This window comes from Lampetra fluviatilis, chromosome 18 (assembly GCF_964198595.1).
Source record: "Lampetra fluviatilis chromosome 18, kcLamFluv1.1, whole genome shotgun sequence".
Classification (NCBI taxonomy): domain Eukaryota; kingdom Metazoa; phylum Chordata; class Hyperoartia; order Petromyzontiformes; family Petromyzontidae; genus Lampetra; species Lampetra fluviatilis.
In genome coordinates this window covers 10,402,546-10,422,346 of record NC_136292.1, presented here as the reverse complement: position 1 = coordinate 10,422,346, position 19,801 = coordinate 10,402,546, and the positions used below count along the sequence as shown (strand labels likewise).

Here is a 19,801-nt window from a genome sequence, read left to right as displayed (position 1 = left end):
GTAGGGGGGGGCAGGGGGAGTTGGGGGGGGGCAGGGGAGTTGGGGGGTGCAGGAGGAGTTGGGTGGGGGCAGAGGGAGTTGGGGGGGGGCAGGGGTGGTTGGGGGGGGGCAGGAGGAGTTGGGGGGGCAGGGGGAGTAGTGGGGGGGGGCAGGGGTAGTTGGGGGGGGAAGTAGGAGGGAGTTGGGGGAAGGCGGGGGGAGTTGGGGGGGGGCCGGGGGAGTTGGGGGGGGGGCAGGAGGAGTTGGGGGGGAGGCAGAGGGAGTTGGGGGGGGGCAGGGGTGTTTGGGGGGGAAGGCGGGGGGAGTTGGGGGAAGGCGGGGGGGTGTTGGGGGGGGCAGGGGGAGTTGGGGGGGGGGGCAGGGGTGTTTGGGGGGGAAGGCGGGGGGAGTTGGGGGGGGGTGAGATGTGATCTACCTCGCCTGGTATGCAGGAGATCGGGGGTTCGATCCCCACCGTTGTCTATTCGGAGTTTGCGTGTCTCTCTCCCCGTGGTCGCGTGGCTTTTTCTCCGGGTCCTCCGGTTGTTCCCTCCACATTTTGAATCAACGTCACGCGTTCAGAGTATTTGGCTGCTATGAATTCACCACGCGATGAGCCACTTCATTGAGCTATCATTTGTGGTGGCCAGGTCGCTTCCTGGTAAAATAAAAAATAGTTCAGTTTAGGGGCTTTCAAAGAGGAATGTTGGGTTTGGCCTCTTAGTAATGATCTTTGTAAGGGTCTCTGGCTAAATTTGTGTCATCAAACCCCCCCCCCCCCCCGTATTGCCCGACACAAGAGTTTCACAGCGCTCCGATTATTATTGCTTAAGTTCACTCGCCGGGTGAGTTGGGGAACGCATTCTGAAAGTCATATTCAGCAGTGAGATACAATGGCAAATTCGTACCTTAATTGTTGAATGTGGTCGTGAGAAGCTTGTTCAAACTCCTTTGCATCACTTGATAATTTTAATTTGGTTTGGCTATATGTCAGGTGGTGGAGGGTCTGCTGACACAAATTTGGGCAGATCATTAAGTGGCCAAACCAAAGCAAGTTTTGAATCGTAATATCATCAGCTGTGAAAACCTGCGTGGTTATTCGTGTCTTTGTCAGTGGTAGTCATTTTAAGTGCAAGAGTTGGATCACCATCGTTTTATCAGTAAAGCAATCATCATCATCATAGATTGTCGGAATCTGATGAGCTATGAAGCTTTTTTTCACAGATGTCCAGGATGTCACCACTATCATTATCAAAGCAGTAGTAGTAGCTGTCGTAGTGTCAAGAGTAGCAGTCGCATCATTATAATCATCGTCATCAGTGATAGCACAGCTAACAGCAGTAGCGACAGTAACAGCAAACGTATCACAATGTAGAATCAACACTGACATCGTCATCTGCAGCAACACTGACAGCATCACACCATCATGCACGTCATCTGCAGTAACATCGGCATCAACTCCGATTCGCACGGCTGGCTATCCACGATGCGAAAGAAGTTTGACGTAGATTCCTACGGAAAGGTTGGGAACCTCTGCTCTTTTACTATGAACGAATTCAAGAAATTAAACTGAACTGGCAAACAAAGGGGTTAATGCTCGTAAGGTCTACAATTAAAAATGCATCCTGTGGCTTGAGTTGCTTCTCAGGCAATATTGATTTACTTTTTTATTTCACTGCGGTTATTATTGCAACTGTAATCATCAGTCATCATCGTCAACAGCAGCCGTTCCATCACCATCAGTACCACCATCATCGTTATCAATGACTCCACCACCATCGTCGGTGTGATTCACGCCGCCACGTTGACGCTCGACAGGCGAAGATGGGCGACCTGCAGACGGAGTCGGAGCGACTCATTGTGGAGCACCCGGAGCAGGCGGACGCCATCCGCCAGCGCCTCAACGACAACCTGGAGGTGGGAGGCATGGCCAGGCCGCTGGGCCTCTCACCTGACGCCTGTCCCACTCACCTACCCCTGGCCACTCGTACCACGCACCGGCCCCCCTCACCACGAAGCACGCAACGCAGTCGTATTTGCCTGCATTCTGTAGTTTGCACAAATTGCATCGAGTCAAATTCATGCGACAGCGCCTACCCCGCTGGCTATGACACCGGCGGTCGTTGCCCAACCTTAACTTTGACCCTTAACCCCGACCTCTACCCCGACCCCGCTCAGTTCAGTTCCGTGGTGTCGCTTGATCCCCCCGTGGTGTGTGCAAGATGCGTCTATTCAGGCTTGCCTTCCCATTACGTGAAAAAAAATTAAAGGGAAAAAAGAAGTTTATTTGCCTTTTATTTATTTGAATGACTACTTACCTTCCCTATGCCGTTTGTTTTGCGCGGTTGCAATTCACTCCGCTCAGTCGGTGTCAGCCGCTGAGGTCTCGACGGGATCTCAATTCTCATTCCTGTTTGCCCCGTGTGCCCCCGCTCCCGGTACCGCTCCAATTCCACAGCGACGCGCACCGGTGCCCACCCCACCGAGGGCGACGTTCGCACGCAAAAAACAAACGTTGACCACCCCCCTTCCACCGCGCGCTTGCAGGTGTGGGACGAGCTGCAGCGCACGCTGCACTCGCGCGAGGCCTCGCTGGGCGAGACGAGCAAGCTGCAGCAGTTCCTGCAGGCGCTCGACGACTTCCAGGCGTGGCTGTCGCGCACGCAGATGGCCATCGCCAGCGACGAGCCGCCCTCCAGCCTGCCCGAGGCCGAGACGCAGCTGGCGCAGCTCGAGGGCCTGCGCAACGAGATCGACAACAACCAGGTGCGGTGCACGCGCCCCCACTGCTCCCCCCCCCAGCAGCCAGGTGACAGCACCCAAATTACATTTCTGCTCAGAATCTCCAACGGGACAGGCAGCACCGCCGGCCTTCGCTCGATAACCACGCCGCTGGTGCGCGATTAACCTCGTGCTTAGCAACCTCGTGTCCCTGACGACCTTCCTCCCTCCCTCCCTGTCACGGCTGCGTGAGTGCAGGAGGAGTTCCAGCGGGTGAGAGACATGGGCGCGCTGCTCACGCAAGACCCAAGCGACCCGCAGCACGGGCAGCTGCAGGAGCAGCTGCAGTCACTCGACGCCGGCTGGGACGACGTCCAGGCGCTGTGGGAGAGCCGCCACCGGCAGCTCACGCAGGCGCACGGCTTCCAGACGTTCCTGCGCGACGCCAAGCAGACCGAGGTGTTCCTCACCAACCAGGTGAGCGCCCGCCGCCGATTTCGTCGCGGGAGATGTGCCTTGAGATGGAGAGCATCCAAGATCGGTGTTTGCATGCGATGACCCGTGTACTCGTTCCCTTCTCTCTCTCTCGCGACGCGACGCGGCGCTCCGCACACAGGAGTACGCGCTGAGCCACGCGGAGATGCCACAGACGCTGGAGGGCGCCGAGGCGGCCATCAAGAAGCACGATAACTTCATGAACAGCATGGACGCCAACGACGAGCGCATCCACGGCGTCACCGAGCTGGGCGCTCGCCTCGTCGGTGACGGCAACGTCAATGCGGACAAGGTCTCCGACAAGGTGGACACCATCCAGGAATGGTACGGAGCCCGCACGCACGCACGGCTGCCTGCCTGCGCGGGTGTGGGTGTGTGTGCATGGAGGAGGCTCGTGAAGGACGCGATTGGACAGTTGGAGTCAGTCGGCCTTCAACAACAACAGAGGGCAGAGGAGCGATGCTCGCAACAACGAGCGGAGCGCCAGGCGGCTAAAATACCGCAAGCTGGCACGGTAGGGGGGCACAGCTGGTGCATCTGCCAGTCGTCTCAGTCAGCCAACCCATGGCACCTGGGTCTGTCCCGTGACCTCCTGTCAGCGAGCCTTCGGCACTTCACATGACCTCAAAGTGCACCTGGCCTGGCACAGGCGCCGTGGTGACGTCACCGTCACTTCGTGGCGAATGGCGAGTATTGATAATGGTGTTGGTGTGCAGTTTGTAAATATCGTGGTGCTGGCCACCCACCGCCTTGTGTACAGGCCTTCATAGGCGCTCGCTAACAGCACTTGGCCCAGCAGCCTGCTCAGGCTATCGGAGGTTACAGCTTGTCTTCGTTGCCTTATGCATCCTGGTGGGGAGCAGGAGTGCAGTGATTAGCGCACTGTGCGACAAGCTTCGCGATTTGGGTTTGATTTGTGCTCGCGGCCAACATCAGTGGCGAATATGTGATTGACCGTTGGGGCATATTTATCACTGTATGACATTAATATTCACGACATGACAATTATCGCGATATGAGTTTTCCATAAGTTCACAATTGCGTTTCACATTTCTATTGCATGGGTTTCTGTGCTTTGCTCTACTTCTGTACCAAACATGTTGCCCAAAACTGTCCTTCAACTGCAGTCCCATTCAACATGTTGCTGCGAAGCACCGGTGGCATGTTGTTGGTAGTAGCTACCATATCACTTTAGATATTGCAACTATTGCGATATTTCGTAAATATTTGCCCGGAATTTTTGTAATTTTATTTTAAATATCAAAGAACGAGCGATCATTGTGATTGTAGGGACAGCACACGTGGCGTCTCTTACTCCAAGAAATGTAATTAGAAACTATGTAATTATCAACAGTGATTACATTCGCCGTGAAAATAATCGCGACGCCCTCAATTACTGTAGACGACGTTTACATCGGCATTCATTGAATGGACGATGCCGCCGACTTGCTCACCGCATCGCCTGCCCCGGGGGACAGATTCTCCGAGACACCGGCTCGAAACCTGACGCCACCATCACCTGATCCGAGGTCCCGAATGACTCTTGACGACAACGACGACGGTAGTGATGATGATGAGATCACTTTTGACGATTGATGTCTGATGAATGCCCGGCGTTGGTTCTCAGGGCGAGGAGGAACCGTGAGGTGGCTGGGGACGTCCTGGTGAGGCTCAGGGACAACAGGGACCTCCAGAAGTTCCTTCAGGAGTGCCGCGAGGTGAGATTTGGGCAGGAGAAGCCACTTGTTTGCTAACTCGCTCGCTCACTCGCTCATTTACTCTTCCACTATCCCACCCAACCAACTCACTCACAAACCTACTCACTCAAGGAGCCACCCATTCACTCACATCACCCACTCTCCCACCCACTCACCTACTCACCCACCCACTCACTCACTCATCCACCCACGCACTCACTCACTCAATCACGCACTGACGTACTCACCCATTCACCTATTCACTCACATTGTCCACTCACCCACTCACTCACCCACTCATCCACTCACCCACTTACTCATCAATTCACCTACTCACTCACACTGTCCACTCACCCACTCACTCACCCACTCATCCACTCACCCACTTACTCACCCACTCACCTACTCACTCACCCACTCGCTCACATTGTCCACTCACCCACTCACTCACCCACTCATCCACTCACGCCCTTACTCACCCACTCACTTACTCACTCACCCACTCACTCACATCCCCTACTCACTCACTCACATCGCCCACTCACCCACTCACTCACATCCCCTACTCACTCACTCACATCACCCACTCACCTACTCTTCCACTCGCCTCCTCTTCCCCCCCGCCTCCGACCCACTCGCCCACTCACCCCGCTGCTCCGGTGTGCGTGTGCTTGGTCGTCGCCACAGCTGACGTGCTGGGTGAACGAGAAGATGCTGACGGCGCAGGACACGTCGTACGACGAGGCCAGGAACCTCCACTCCAAGTGGCTCAAGCACCAGGCCTTCATGGCTGAGCTGGCCTCCAACAAGGAGTGGCTGGAGAAGATCAAGAAGGTTCGTGCGCTGCGTGGCGCTCGTCCGTGTGTGCTCGCGAGCGCGCGTTCACCTGTGTGCGAGCGGTAGTGTTTGTGCTGGGGGGGGGGGGGTGGCATGTGCCCTCCTAATGATCCCATCGAAATCCCTAATGTCGATCGAATTATTGGGGTTTATTAGTAATAAAGCGGCATTTTGCGACCCCCACTGCCACTGTGTAGCATGTTATTACGTGCTAGGGACTCTATGAGATGATAGGACAATAGTCTGAGTCCATAATTGGCAATAAGTAACGGCAAAGCAGTTATAAGTGACTCACAGAATTGTGCGCAGTTGCGTATACAGTACACAACTTCCCTGAAGGCATTCACCTTCAGCGAGCGCGATGACGATCACACCACGCGGTTCTAATTCGACCCTCGATCGATGGCTGCGCCATCGCCGCACACACGCGTCGAATAAAAAGCAAGGGACAAGTCCTTACTTACTAACAACTCCTCTGTCATTTTTCATTGCTGGAGGGATTTCCCCCCCGCCACCTGAAAATCCTGGCTCCGCCATTGAGTGGCGGCGAATATTTGAACCGGTCCCGGGCCTCCCCTAGGTCGTCTCAGCCTCAAATGCGTACCTGGTGCGGTGCGTGAACATCGCTTGCTGGGGAGACGAAAGGCGGCTGCGCGTCGTGGTGTTGGCTCGCTCTCGTTAATCCCGGAGGATGCGCTCTCTCCCTCCGTCCCTGTCTCCCCCGCGCGGCAGGACGGCGAAGCGCTGGTGACGGAGAAGCCCGAGACGGAGCCCGTCGTGCGCCGGGAGCTCGCCGAGCTGCAGCGGCTGTGGCGTGAGCTCGAGTCGACCACGCAGGCCAAGGCGCAGCGCCTCTTCGACGCCAACAAGGCGGAGCTGTTCACGCAGAGCTGCGCCGACCTCGACAAGTGGATCGGCGAGCTCGAGTCGCACACGCAGTCGGACGAGTACGGGAAGGACCTCACGGGCGTCAACATCCTGCTCAAGAAGCACCAGGTGGATGCGGGCGTCGCGGTGAATGCGTGGGGGCGAGGTGGGGGCTAGGGACTCGGTAAGGCCGCCCCCCCCACCCTCTCCCCACCCCGTCGGCCGAGGTTTTGGTTCGGAATCCAGGCGGCCGATGGGATTGTGAAGCTGGTTCCCAAGTACATATGTATGTTGAACTTCTCTCGCACCGTACGTAGCCAACTCTGCTAATCGGAGGTGCTGGGGAAGGGCAACAAGTGTAGTGGGTGAGTTAATGATGGTCTCAGTCCATTCTGCAATGGATTTGCAATGCTTTTTTTCGAAGTTAGTTCCTCGGCCGATACATGTTTACGCTCGGCATCCAGTCCGTTTCACCGCAGAAATAAATTATTCCATCGGCCTATAGACATTTCCGGGGCAACATTTGTTGCTCTTGAGAACCAGTGTCCGTTTTACCTCGGGGATCTCTTAATTCTTGGGGTGCCGATAATGGGACCCCAAGTCGATGAAATAAAAACGTGCTATTTTCAAACGCTTACTTCAACGTCGCTTAACCTGGCTAACTTGGTGACCTCACGCGGCTGTGGGAGGCTGCGTCCACGCCGTCCCGCCCGGCGCGCGCGGGGATAGCGGTGAAGCTTTCACTCCTCCTGCGAGTAATTCTCGCGGTGTCCGATTTCGCCACGTGACTGAACCACCGTGAAGCGGAGAGAAATCGATCGCCGTCCTCAAAACGTACGGGTCCGGCTTTGTGAGGTAGCGCCTGCTAGAGGGCTTCCTCTGCAAGTTGCTTCCGCAGCCTGCGATCCTCCCGATCAAGTTAAGTCAAGGTGCACTCTTAATTTTTTTGCTTAAGTTTACTTTATTTGTTTACACGGATTGCACGGGAGATCCACGGTGCTGCGTCAGCGCAGCAGGAGTAGCAACAACAAAACAGAAACGTCAATATTGTCACGGAGCGAGTACAGCAGGGTCCTTAAGGAATATTGCACAGCCAGCAAACCAGGAGGCCAGTGCGGTAGAGACCGGCAACCCGGGGTCCATTCCTGGCCACGGGCACGAACATCAGCGGCCAGTGATATTTGAACCCGACGCTAGACCACTCCACACTTCTTTTTCCTTTCTTTCTTTCCCAACCCGCACTGACCAGAATGGTGAAGTATGGCCAAACAACCGGGCACACTTTATTCGACCTAGGGTGAGAACTCGAGTGACCCACCGGGACGAGTCTCATTTACGAGGGGTGTGACCTCGGCTCGATGACGGGGAACGGAGGAAGAAGACCCGAGCCGGGTCGGCTTTGGGGCGGGGGGGAGAAACCGCGACGCTCGATCTGACCGCGTGCGGTGGGGTGCGCGTCGTTCCGGGCCTCGCGGCAGATGATCGAGAACCAGATGGAGGTGCGCAAGCGCGAGGTGGAGGAGCTGCAGACGCAGGCGTCGGCGCTGCGCCAGGAGGGCCAGGGCTCCGACGAAGCGGACGGCCTGGAGCGCGTGGTGGTGGTGAGGCTCCACCAGGTCATGAACCCCCTGCAGCAGAGGAAGGGCAAGCTGCTCGCATCCAAGGAGGTCCACCAGTTCAACCGCGACCTGGAGGACGAGATTGTGAGTGGGTTCACGGTTCGAAATGAAATGCTTTCAGAACGCGAATTTGATATGTGAAGCGACGAATGTGTTAGGGGACGCATTTTTTAAATATATATATATAACGTGGACGCGGATTGGATGTAACGCGATCGAGTGAACGGAACTTCGTCGCGCAAGTATGATTAAGCAGTTGTACGGTTGCCTCGGCGTAGAATCACACAAGGCGGGATGCTGCTGGATGCTTCTAGACGCTACCCACACGCCCTCCGTCTTTGTTCAGCCTCGTACCCATCTCACGCGTTATCGCGGACTGTGCTTTACCCTATATAATATATTATTTATTATTACGCCATTTTTCCAAAACGCAATGCTCTTCAGGAACTCAGCTACTGCTTTATAGGAGAACAGACTGTATGTGCTTTTCGATCATCGATATCATCATCATCATCGTCAGCAATGATCTATCCACTGCTTGATGAAGGTCTCCCCTCAAAATTACATTGTTAGATTGCCAGGCGAGGTGGTGGACACATCTGTTCCAGCAAAACAGATGCACGGATGCTAGACTATGCAGAGGTGAAGCAACGGTGCCCAACGCTCCCGCGTCGCCAATGACGACCGTACGGCGCTGAAGAGCCGTAATCATCGCACCCCCCCCCCCCCCCGACCGTCGTCCGGCTGTCGCCGTCTCTCGCAGCCGCGCGGCGCGACGGCCCTCCTCGCCGCCGCTGCACGCGAGCCGATTTCAGTTCCCCACCCGCAAGGGTGGACGTCCGCTTGCGCGCGTTCCCCCCCTGCGGCTCTCACCCCGCCGGTGGTCTCCACTGCCAGCAGTCGTCCCTTCTAGCGACTTCCAGTCCGCGTGGCTCATGCAGAGTTGGATGTCTTGCAAAGGGTTTCTACTTGGTGTTGGGACATTTGAACAACTCCTGTTGTATTGCTAGAAAGGGTACACATCTATTATTATCTTTCATACTGTGATACTGACAAAAAGGTCCCATGATGTAGCTGCTCACCCGAGCTATAAATGCTCTGATAGTGCATTGCCCTCGTGCTGTTCGCCTTTTGGCGTTCTCTGGCCTGACTCTGGTGGTGAGACTAGGCCATAAAGAAGGCTGTCTCTGGTGTAGGACAATCCGTTTCGAAGGCAACACGTATATTATCAGAGCATGTTTGTTTGCATGTTCACCACAAGTGCGTGTGGTGAATGCAGACTTGATGCCTTGGAAAGTGCATCGATTTAGTGCGTGAACATCTTAACAGCTGTTGTATTGCTAGAAAGGGTAAAACCTATTCTTATTTTTCAGACTTCTAGTCCGTTTACTTTCCTTCACAAGCAATTCGATGTCTGTGATTTTGCCTGTGTTCTCTGAGCCACGTCTTCCTCACTCTTCCTGTCTCTCCACTATAATTCTCTCTCTCTCTCCAAGCTCCTCGCCTGACTAGCGAGCCCCGGGCGCTTCGTTTTGGGCCTAGCGCGGGCGTTGTTCTGGCGAAGGTTTTTTATCGCAACGTTTCCCCCTTCGTCTTTCGCCCTCGCCCCGTCGCAGCTCTGGATAGATGATCACATGCCCCTGGCTTCGTCGACCGACCACGGGCACAACCTCCAGACCGTGCAGCTGCTCATGAAGAAAAACCAGGTAACGCGTGACATCGATAGCGCACACCAAGCATCCTCCCTACACGATGGGGAGGTTTGGAATCAGGGCCTGCTTGAAGTGGCACAGGTGTGTCAGAGGTTCAGAGCGCTAAGCTTGGCAGTGGTGAAGTCCTGGGTTTGAATCCAGGCCCGTGATTAAACTAAGTTCTCAAGTGCAGTGAGTTGATGGTCTCAGCCTGGTCACCAATGACTCTATGGCAATTTTTTTTATTATGCACTTCCATTTGGCTCAATTCCAGCTCGGGAAAAGTAAATATTGCTTTGACATGCGACGGACGGTACTTTTCACGTGCAGAGCAGGTGGGAAAGTGCTGCCCTCTATTGGCTGGATCAGAGCATCACTTGAAGGGATTTCAGAGGTAGCTCTGTGATATCCACTTCCGTGGGCCGTTCTCTCACACGAAGGGGATGCACCGTTCGCGATGGACTCTCCGGCTCGTGAAGACGCGATGCCGATAACGCGATGGAGATAAAACTCTGGTGGGGGGGGGGGGGACGATAAAGGCGACATATTGACTGTTCACCTAGCCCACTGGACTGTACCAGGTTAAGATTAATTGTTGAGGTCACAGTTCACATGCGTAAATGGAACCCACGATATCCCCCCCCGCCTTGTGTTTTGGCGTTCACGTTCGTAGCAGCGTGGTGGCCTAGATCTGGTTCCTGTCGCTATTGTGCGCTCTCTGCGATGACTCGCGCGCTCACAATCGCGTGACTCCTTCATCCCCCACCCACGAAGGAGGTAGCTGCCCCCTCTCTTGGGGCACTGCACCTCCGATTAGCGCGGTTGGCTACGTACGTTACGAAATAAATTCACTGTACATACATAAATCTGTATGTATGTTGAACTTCTTTCGCACCGTATTGTATGTATATATCTTGAAGAAGTTCAACATACATAGTTCTGCATGTATGTATGTTGAACCTCTTTCGCACCGTACGTAGCCAACCTCGCTAATCGGAGGTGCGGGGAAGGACAACAAACTAAACTAACGCAGCTAAGTTCCGTCCAGTGCCTCCAGGACAAGGGGACGCCAGCTCACTGCCGCGTCAGATCCTCTGACAGGTATCTCCTCGATGGGTCGGCGGGGGGGGGGGTGGAGACATCGCAGCGGCGTACCTGACCACGTGTATACCCCCCCCATCGTTGCCGTCGGTACGCGCCAGACCCTGCAGAAGGAGATGCAGGGCCACGAGCCGTGGGTGCACGACGTGTGCGAGCGCGGGGAGCGGCTGGCGGCAGACGGCGGCCCCGACGCGGCCGAGGTGCGCGAGCGCATCGGCACGCTGCGCGACCTCTGGGCCAGGCTGGCGACGGAGGCCGAGCGGCGGCAGGGCCGCCTGCAGGAGGCCCTGCAGGCGCAGCAGTACTACTTCGACGCGGCCGAGGCGGAGGCGTGGATGAGCGAGCAGGAGCTGTACATGATGGGCGACGAGAAGGCCAAGGTGAGGACGGGGAGAGATTTGGCAGTTTTTTTTTTTTAACCCCCAAGGTCAAATGTTTCATTGAGTTGGGGCAGCTTATAGGGGCTGGATCACAATGGCCGTGTCAGTGGTGCCGTCAAGAGCCTCTGTTGCAATCCTGATGTCCGCCTGCGTGGTGAGGTTAAAGCAGCTGTATCGGGGTGGAGCGAGTTAATTATAATAATAGCTTCACACACACCGCAGTGATGTCACTGCAGTGTCTGTGCCGGGTTTGCTGCAAAGCGACACTTTGTGGAGTTACAAAAGGCCAATTATAGGAGGTCACATGCCATACCTAAGCATTATGGGTAGTTAAGTCTCCCCATCAAAAGGCAACAGGACAGGTCCATGTAACATGTGAGGAGTGCCGAAAGCTCATTGACTGCACATCACAGGAGAGACCCAGGTGCTATGGGTTAAGTGGTGACGAGCTACTAAATAGATACACCCCGGTAGTTGTGGAAAGACAGAAATTGTCATATCCACAACTCCTACTCTCCGCCATAGCAATTATGATCGTGATAATCTGAGCTTGTAATGCACCGCCGCTCGCAACATTCGTAGAGAGAGACCGACTCAGAGGAGCGAGGAGGAACCGCGGACAAGCGGGAAGGCAGCCACGCGCTGAGGATCTGGCGTCAACAATTCCCCAAGCTCTGTGGTCCTCTGTATATAGAGGTGTTATCGGCCAATTAATGATACTAAGGAGTTGAGGATATCAGCCCAGGTATGGTTGACTATACATGCGACAATGCAACGATTGAACAATGTAAATGCATTATTTTGCTCACAGTAGACGTATCAGATCGTGTGTGGTAGAACCTGCCATTTTACAGATGCGTCACGTGACCCCACCACTACCAGACACTACTACATTCACCACAATGTCACGTTAAAAATATATACTTTTAAATTGAATCGCAAACACGAATCGTGGCATTTCATCAATTATGCGGAGGGGGCCAATGCCTTCTTTACATGCCTTGCAATCACAAAAATCCCACGCTAAATGGTAACATTGTATTTTTCAGCTAATTTGGTTCTGTAAAGTATGTAAGTGTGGTTTAAAATCCTCAGCCTGCGTGGCAAGGGGAGTCCCTCATCCAGCAGATTGACACGATGGATATTCATGCGCATGTGTTTATATCTTTTGTGTGTTTAGGGTATTTAATTGCTATGAATTTCAACTTGATAAGCCACTTTGTTGAGCGATCATTTGTGGCCAGGTCACTTCTGAAAAAGAGCTACAGGGTCTCCTCTATTTACGAACGAGTTAGGTTCCAGAGGTCTGTTTGTAAGTCCATTTGATCGTAAGTCCAAATTTATTCCTGTCGATTCCAAACATGTTAGATGGCATGGACACTAAGGTGTATAATCTTCTGTAGATGCCACTAGTTCTTCATGTTCTACAGACGTAGATGCCACCACCACTATCTATTGCGTGGCGGTTGAACTGTTGCTCAGTTGCCCTTACCTGGTGGAATAAAAATGGTTTAGTTTTAACATCTTGCCACCGTAACGTGCGGTTGAGCACCTGAGGGAGGGTGTCTTCCCGATGCCTCTGGCTAGGAGATGGCTCACGTGCCGGGGCCGTCGTCCGCGCGGTGCCTCGTGTGAGAGAGCAGGACGAGCAGAGCGCCGTGGCCATGCTCAAGAAGCACCAGAACCTGGAGCAGGCCGTAGAGGACTACGCAGAGAACGTGCACCAGCTGTCGGAGATCTCGCGGAGACTCATCTCCGACGGGCACCCCGAGAGGTAGGAGTTGGAGGGTGGGGGGAGGGAGGGGGTGGTGGGCACAAGCCTGGCACGCCACCCACCGAGACGGTGTTCACAACTCGTTTCACAATCTCACGGAGCATTGCATTGTGGGTAACGCAATCGATAAACACTTCCCGTCAAGGAGCATAAACAGTCACGCAAACTCCGGAAATCCTTGCAGCAGTGTAGTGGCTTTTGGCTCTCCATTGCTGCATCGCCCGCTTTTAGATGCGCTTCTGCGGCCGTCTGGAACGATATTAGGAAGCCACTGGAGCAACGCACTTTTAAATCTAGATTGAAAAAACTGATTTACGTGTTTAGTTTGTTGTCCTTCCCCTGCACCTCCGATTAGCACGTGTAGCGATATAGATTTGGTGACAGCAGCATAGCGTTGGCTGCTGGCAGGGAAGGGGATCTGCAGCTACAGCAGCCCTGACTGACAGATGGGCACGTGATAGACCAGAGAGTGATTTAGGGGAAGGGTCACGGAAGGGGCATATCGAGAACCCGTAGTAGGTTCCAGAAGCGGGCGAAGCCAGAAGTTAATAAACAGAGTGCCTCCTACTCTTAGTGTCTCTACACATGGATGGCAATGTATGGTGCGAAAGAAGTTCAACATACATACCCGGCCGCCTCGGCATTGCATGCAGGGGTGCAGTGGCATCGCCGCTTGGTGCCAATCTATATTTATTTAATCAAAGATTCCCTGTGCAGCGTTAACGGGCTGTTGGGGCAAGTGCTGTTAGCGAGCACCTATGAAGGCCGGCACGGCACACGAGGGGGTGGGTGGCCAGCACCACGCCCGGCCGCCTTTGTCTCCCCCAGTGGTGATGTTTACACACAGCAGCAGGTACTCATTTGAGGCTGAGTGGACCTATGGGGAGGCCCTGGACCGGTAAAGATATTCCTCAATGGTGTTGGCTGTGAGCGGGAATCACACTCGGGGCCGGCACACCACCGCCATTTATTCATGCACACACACGCGCAATTGCACGCGGGATCCGGTGAGACATTGATTTTTCTCCGCTCGAATAATCGACGCGCCCTTTGACGACGCGACCCTCCCGTCGCCCCCCCCCCTCCGGCGTCGGCGCGGCCAGCGAGCGAATCGGGCTGCGGCAGTCGCAAGTGGACCGGCTGTACGCGGGCCTCAAGGACCTGGCGGAAGAGCGGCGCGGCCGCCTGGAGGAGTGGCAGAAGCTGTTCGTGCTCAACCGCGAGGTGGACGACCTGGAGCAGTGGATCGCCGAGCGCGAGGTGGTGGCCGGCTCGCACGAGCTCGGCCAGGACTACGACCACGTGACGGTGAGGCTCGCCCGCCGCTCCGCCATCGCGCGCGAAGGCAAAGATCACCCGTATAGCTTTAACAGACTTTTGCGGCAAGTGCTGTTAGAGAGCACCCATGACGGCCGGGACGGCACACGAGGGGGTGGGCGGTCAGCACTCAAAGGCAAAGATTCCCCCAGTATAGCCTGAACAGACTGTTGGGGCAAGTGGCCATGGCAGGCCTACTCTAGACCAATTTCTCGACCACATCAATTCCATACACCCAGCCATCAGATTCACCATGGAAGTGGAAAAAGATGGCAAGCTACCCTTTTTGGATGTCCTAATCAAAAGGAGACCTGATGGTTCAATGAGCCACTCTGTCTACAGGAAAGCCACCCATACGGATGCTTACCTAAAACCGGATTCCCACCACCATCCATCCCAGAAGAATTCCCTCATCAAGACTCTATATCATAGAGCCCAATGCATCTCCGACCAGGAACACATTGCCAGTGAACTCAAACACGTACGCCAAGCTCTTAAGGCTAATGGTTACTCCGACTACACAATCCGCAAAGCCATCACTCCAGCCGTCAAGAAGGATCCTGTTGAGGAGCCTTTCAAGACCATCACCTTACCCTACATTGCTGGGGTCACAAAAAAGATCTCCAAAATCCTGATTAAACACAAGATCCAGGTCCGATTCAACACAGTACATAAAATCCGTGATCTGGTACCGTCTGTAAAAGATGTGGTTCCAGACATACATTACCCTGGCGTCTACAAACTAAGTTGCCTCTGTGGTAGCAGTTACATTGGGGAAACCAAACGACATGTCTCGGACCGCATCCGTGAACATAAAGCTGACCTGAAACACGGTAGGACAAACACCTCAGCCGTGGCAGATCACTGTTACAACTCAGTGGGCTCACATGACATTGACTTCTCCAAGACAGAGGTTCTCTGCAAGCCATCTGGCTATCATGAGAGATTCGTTCATGAGGCGATCCACATATACAAACACAGAGACAATTTTAACCGAGAAGATGGATTCTGGCTTAGCAATCATTGGAAGGACGTAATAAACCATTTCGGATCTTAACTGATTGTGTTCACGTTTACGGTGACTTTCAGACCGCGTTCCACTCACTGGCATTGTATTCTCCGCAGGGAATGGATTCTTTGCTCCGCTGCAAGTTTTCCCCCCACGACTCACCCATTGACACGACGGTCAATGGTACAGTGTATAATAACAAATAGTATAACATTTATATGCTTAATACAATGTACAAAGTAATATATAGTATCGTAATTGTATAGTAAACATATAGCAGTGTGATACACTTTAGGGTGAGTAGAATAATACATAGTGTTATATTAAAATGTATAAGGTATAGGGTGGTTTATTGCAATACAGTATATAATTTAATGTTGTGTTTATCTATGGCAGTATATAGTACGGTGTATGCTTGTGTGATGTAAGAGAATAAAGTTTAGATGGAAGCATATTATATAATTTTTACGACGTAGAATTGTAATGTATTACTTGCTGTTAGTAACTCAGCTTATTGTAGAGTATAGTAAGTATACTGATGGTGCTATGCAGTTTATACTTTAGTTTTTTATGTAGTTTATACTTTAGTTTTCTACGTGGTTGTTTAGTAACTGCAGCTACATACTATTAACATTCCTTTCCTTTGTTAATGCTACTCCCTGCACCCCCCCTTGGTGCTGTTGATCCTGCATAATGCATGGGCATAATATGACTATGAAACCCCCCCACCCACCTCCTACGCATTTCCCATGAATATGCTAAATTCCTTTTCATATGCACATTCTTTTTGTTAAGGCGCTCTTCCACCTCCAACCCAGCTTATATATAAGCTCCTAGCTTGGTAGTGTCTCATTCTTCACCTGAGGACGGCTGCTTGCGTTGTGGCCGAAACGTCGTGAGAATTATTTGATTTTATTATGTTTTATTTTTATTATTTTATTACTTCCCTTCTACGTGACTTTACCGAAAGAACCAAGAAGGGGCAAGTGCTGTTAGCAAGCACCGATGAAGGCATGCACGGTTACACGAGGGAATGGGTGGCCAGCATCACACCCGGCCGCCTTTGTCCCCCAAGTGGCGAAGTCTTACACACTGCACCTGTTACTCATTTGAAGCTGAGGCGACCCAGGGTACGCCCAGGACTAATCTGGATAATCGCCACTGCTGTTAGCCGAGACCGGGAATCGAATTCGGTTCGCTGGGTTTGCGCCGCAGCTGCGCTAACTGCTGCGCCACCGCTCCCCAAACAACAACAAAAACCGCCATTCGCCACTAAGTGGCGGTGATGTCACCACGACGCTTGTGCCAGGCTATGTGCACCTTGAGGCCACGTGAAGTGTCGAACGCCCGCTGGCAGGAGGTCACGGGGCAGACCCAGGTGCCATGGGTCGACGCACACTCACCCGGAGCATCCAGATAAAAATACATGCGCGTGATAAGCGCAACGTTTAATTCCCGTACAGATTAGACCAGTCGCTGTACCGCCTTCTCCTGGCGATCCCAGGTTACACGATGCCTCCTGGACGCCCACGGGTAGAAGGGAGTTTCACAACATTTGCACAATGATCTCCACCAACCCTCGCTGCTTCCTCAGTGCTGGGTTACAGGCCATGTGCAGCGGCGTAACCTCCACCGTCCGGCCAACTCTTCATCTATCTTTTGATTTGGAGTTTGCATGCCCCTCTCCCTGTGGTCACGTGGATTTTTCTCCAGGTCCTCCGGGGTGTTTCCCTCCACATCTAGAATCGATATCACGCCTTCAGAGCATTTGGCCGCTGTAAATCTCCACGTGATAAGCCACTCCGTCGGGCTATCATTTGTGATAGCCAAGTCGCTTCTGAACAAGGGCTGTACAGCTCGGTGGGCCTCACCTGCTAAAATCAATGTTGCGTTTGCGTGTGTGTGCGCGCGCGTTCCCCCCGGGGACAGATGCTGCAGGACCGCTTCCGCGTGTTCGCACGCGACACGGTGCTCATCGGCCAGGAGCGCGTGCAGGCCGCCAACGAGATGGTGGACGAGATGATCAACGGCGGCCACCCCGACGCCGCCTCCATCGCCGATTGGAAGGACGGCCTCAACGAGGCGTGGGCCGACCTCCTGGAGCTCATCGACACTCGCACGCAGGTACGATGCGCTGCGGTAGGGCAGTGAGGACGATTTATTGAGCCGTGATGGATTCATTCACCCATTGTCGGTGGTCAGTCGCCTCCCAATCACTCTTGTATTGCTACCTACCATGGCTGCTAATCCTTTGAAGTTCGCTCGTTGATTTCCTCCAAACATGTTGAGTACTCGGGCTACGAGACTCTGACAGTTTCATCCCATCCATCACACTGCAGGTCACAACAACACGCCCCCTAACTCACTCACAAACTCAACAGTTTACTAATTTCCTCACCCACTCACTCACCCAACTACTCACCCTCTCACCCACTCACCCATCCGTTCACTCACTCACTCACCCACTCATCACTCTGCAAGTCACGACCCTTCTCTGGCCGCTTCCTTCTTCTCACTGCTCCACTTTGGAATTCGCTCCCATCTCCTCTTTTCCCAAGTGCTTATGTAACCTCACTCAGTTCAACAAACCTACAAACTTATGGCTGTCGTGCCTTACGTAGAACCGTTTGTGACTGGGCGCTTGGTAATCTGGGCTGTTGGTGCCTGTCCTAAGCAACGGTATAACAACAAACGCCCACACACCTCCTTGCTCCCTCCCTCCACTCCCCGTGATACCGTGCGCTTACATTTGCACCGCGGTGGCGAGATGTCGACTACCTCGCCTGGTGTACAGGAGGTCGTGGGTTCCATTCCGACCCTGACGCCTGTTGTATATATGGAGTTTGCGTGTCTCTCTCTCCCCGTGGTTGCGTGGAATTTTTTCCGGGTCCTCCGGTTTTTCCCTCCACATTTAGAAACATGCGCTTAGAGTATTTAGCTGTTATAAATTTCCACGCGACAAGCCACTTCGTTGGGCTATCACTTGTGGCCAGGTCGCTTCTGAGAAAGAGCTACATAGCTCAGTGGGCCTTAGCTGGTAAAATAAAAATAGTTTCAGGAGTTATGAATGGTGTGTGTTTATATTTCTGCAAATAGATTGCTAAAGGACTGAGATGAACCGAGACGATCATCGTTTAACGCCTTTTGCAGCCGTAGAAATGGGCCGGTACACGGCGGTTTTCCCCCCACATTTAAAAATACGAGTATTTTGCTGCGATAAATTTCTACACGATGATAGCGCCATTTTGTTGCGCAATCATTTGTGGCCAGGGCGCTGCTGAAAGAGGGCTATGCAGCTCAGTGGGCCTTACCTGGTAAATTAAAAAATGTAAAAAATAAAAAAATTGTAAAAAATAATTTCTTTTTTAAAATATAATAAATTGTACTGGCAGATGTGAAAAGCAGTGGCACCAACTTTGGGTTACTGGCCCAAGCCGTGAATAACTCAACAAGGACATGAATAATCAGACGCGACACGTCTCCTTCACACCTCCGTCTCTCCATGTCAAATATATAACCATCGTCCTCCGCCGCAGGTGCTGGCGGCGTCGTTCGAGCTGCACCGCTTCCTGCAGCAGGCGCGCGAGGTGCTCGGCCGCGTCACCGAGAAGCACCAGCAGCTGTCGGACGACCTGGGCCGCGACCAGCACTCGGTGGAGAGCCTCCAGCGCGTGCACGCCGCCTTCGAGCACGACATCCAGACGCTCGGCTCGCAGGTGCGTGCGTGCGCGTGTGTGTGTGTGTGTGCGCATGTGTGCGTGCGCGTGTGTGTGTGAGGGGAGCGGTGGTGTAGCGGTTAGCGCGCTGCGCTATGAACCCGGCAGCCCGAGATCGATTCCCGCTCACGGCCAACCTCAGTGACGATTATCTGAACCGGTCCTGGGCCTCCCCGAGGTCGACTCAGCCTCAAATGAGTACCTGGTGCGGTGTGTAAACATCGCCACTGGGGAGACAAAGGCAGCCGGGGGTGGTGTTGGCCACCCACCCCTTCGTGTGCTGTGCCGACCTTCATAGGTGCTCGCTAACATCACTTGCCCCAACAGTCTGTTCAGGCTATACAGGGGATCTTTGTGTGTGTGAATGTGTGTGCGCGTGCGTATGTGTGTATAGGTACGCGTGGTGTGCTGTGGTGTAGCGATTAGCGCGCTGCGCTATGACCTCGGCTACTTGAGTCCGATTCCTACTCACGGCCACCAACACCAGCGACGATTATCTGAAACCGGTCATGGGCCTCCCTTAGGTCGACTCAGCCTCAAATGAGTACCTGGTGCGGTGTGTTTACATCGCCACTGGTGCGGGTGTGGTGTTGGCCAC

General features: G+C 53.6%; 1 protein-coding gene across 6 annotated transcripts in view; it reads left to right on the top strand.

Moving 5' to 3' along the window:
- The window catches only part of LOC144937220 (spectrin beta chain, non-erythrocytic 1-like), a 197,520-nt gene that overhangs the window by 156,608 nt on the left and 21,111 nt on the right, over positions 1-19,801 (top strand). For all 6 annotated transcript variants that reach the window (XM_078864582.1, XM_078864581.1, XM_078864580.1 and 3 more), the window contains 14 exons: positions 1,798-1,896; positions 2,527-2,745; positions 2,959-3,177; positions 3,317-3,519; positions 4,823-4,913; positions 5,580-5,726; positions 6,462-6,725; positions 8,075-8,299; positions 9,832-9,921; positions 11,109-11,387; positions 13,031-13,161; positions 14,265-14,469; positions 17,417-17,611; positions 19,024-19,203. In XM_078864582.1, the coding sequence (XP_078720708.1) occupies positions 1,798-1,896; positions 2,527-2,745; positions 2,959-3,177; positions 3,317-3,519; positions 4,823-4,913; positions 5,580-5,726; positions 6,462-6,725; positions 8,075-8,299; positions 9,832-9,921; positions 11,109-11,387; positions 13,031-13,161; positions 14,265-14,469; positions 17,417-17,611; positions 19,024-19,203 (2,547 nt within the window). The remainder of the gene's footprint in view (positions 1-1,797; positions 1,897-2,526; positions 2,746-2,958; positions 3,178-3,316; positions 3,520-4,822; positions 4,914-5,579; positions 5,727-6,461; positions 6,726-8,074; positions 8,300-9,831; positions 9,922-11,108; positions 11,388-13,030; positions 13,162-14,264; positions 14,470-17,416; positions 17,612-19,023; positions 19,204-19,801) is intronic.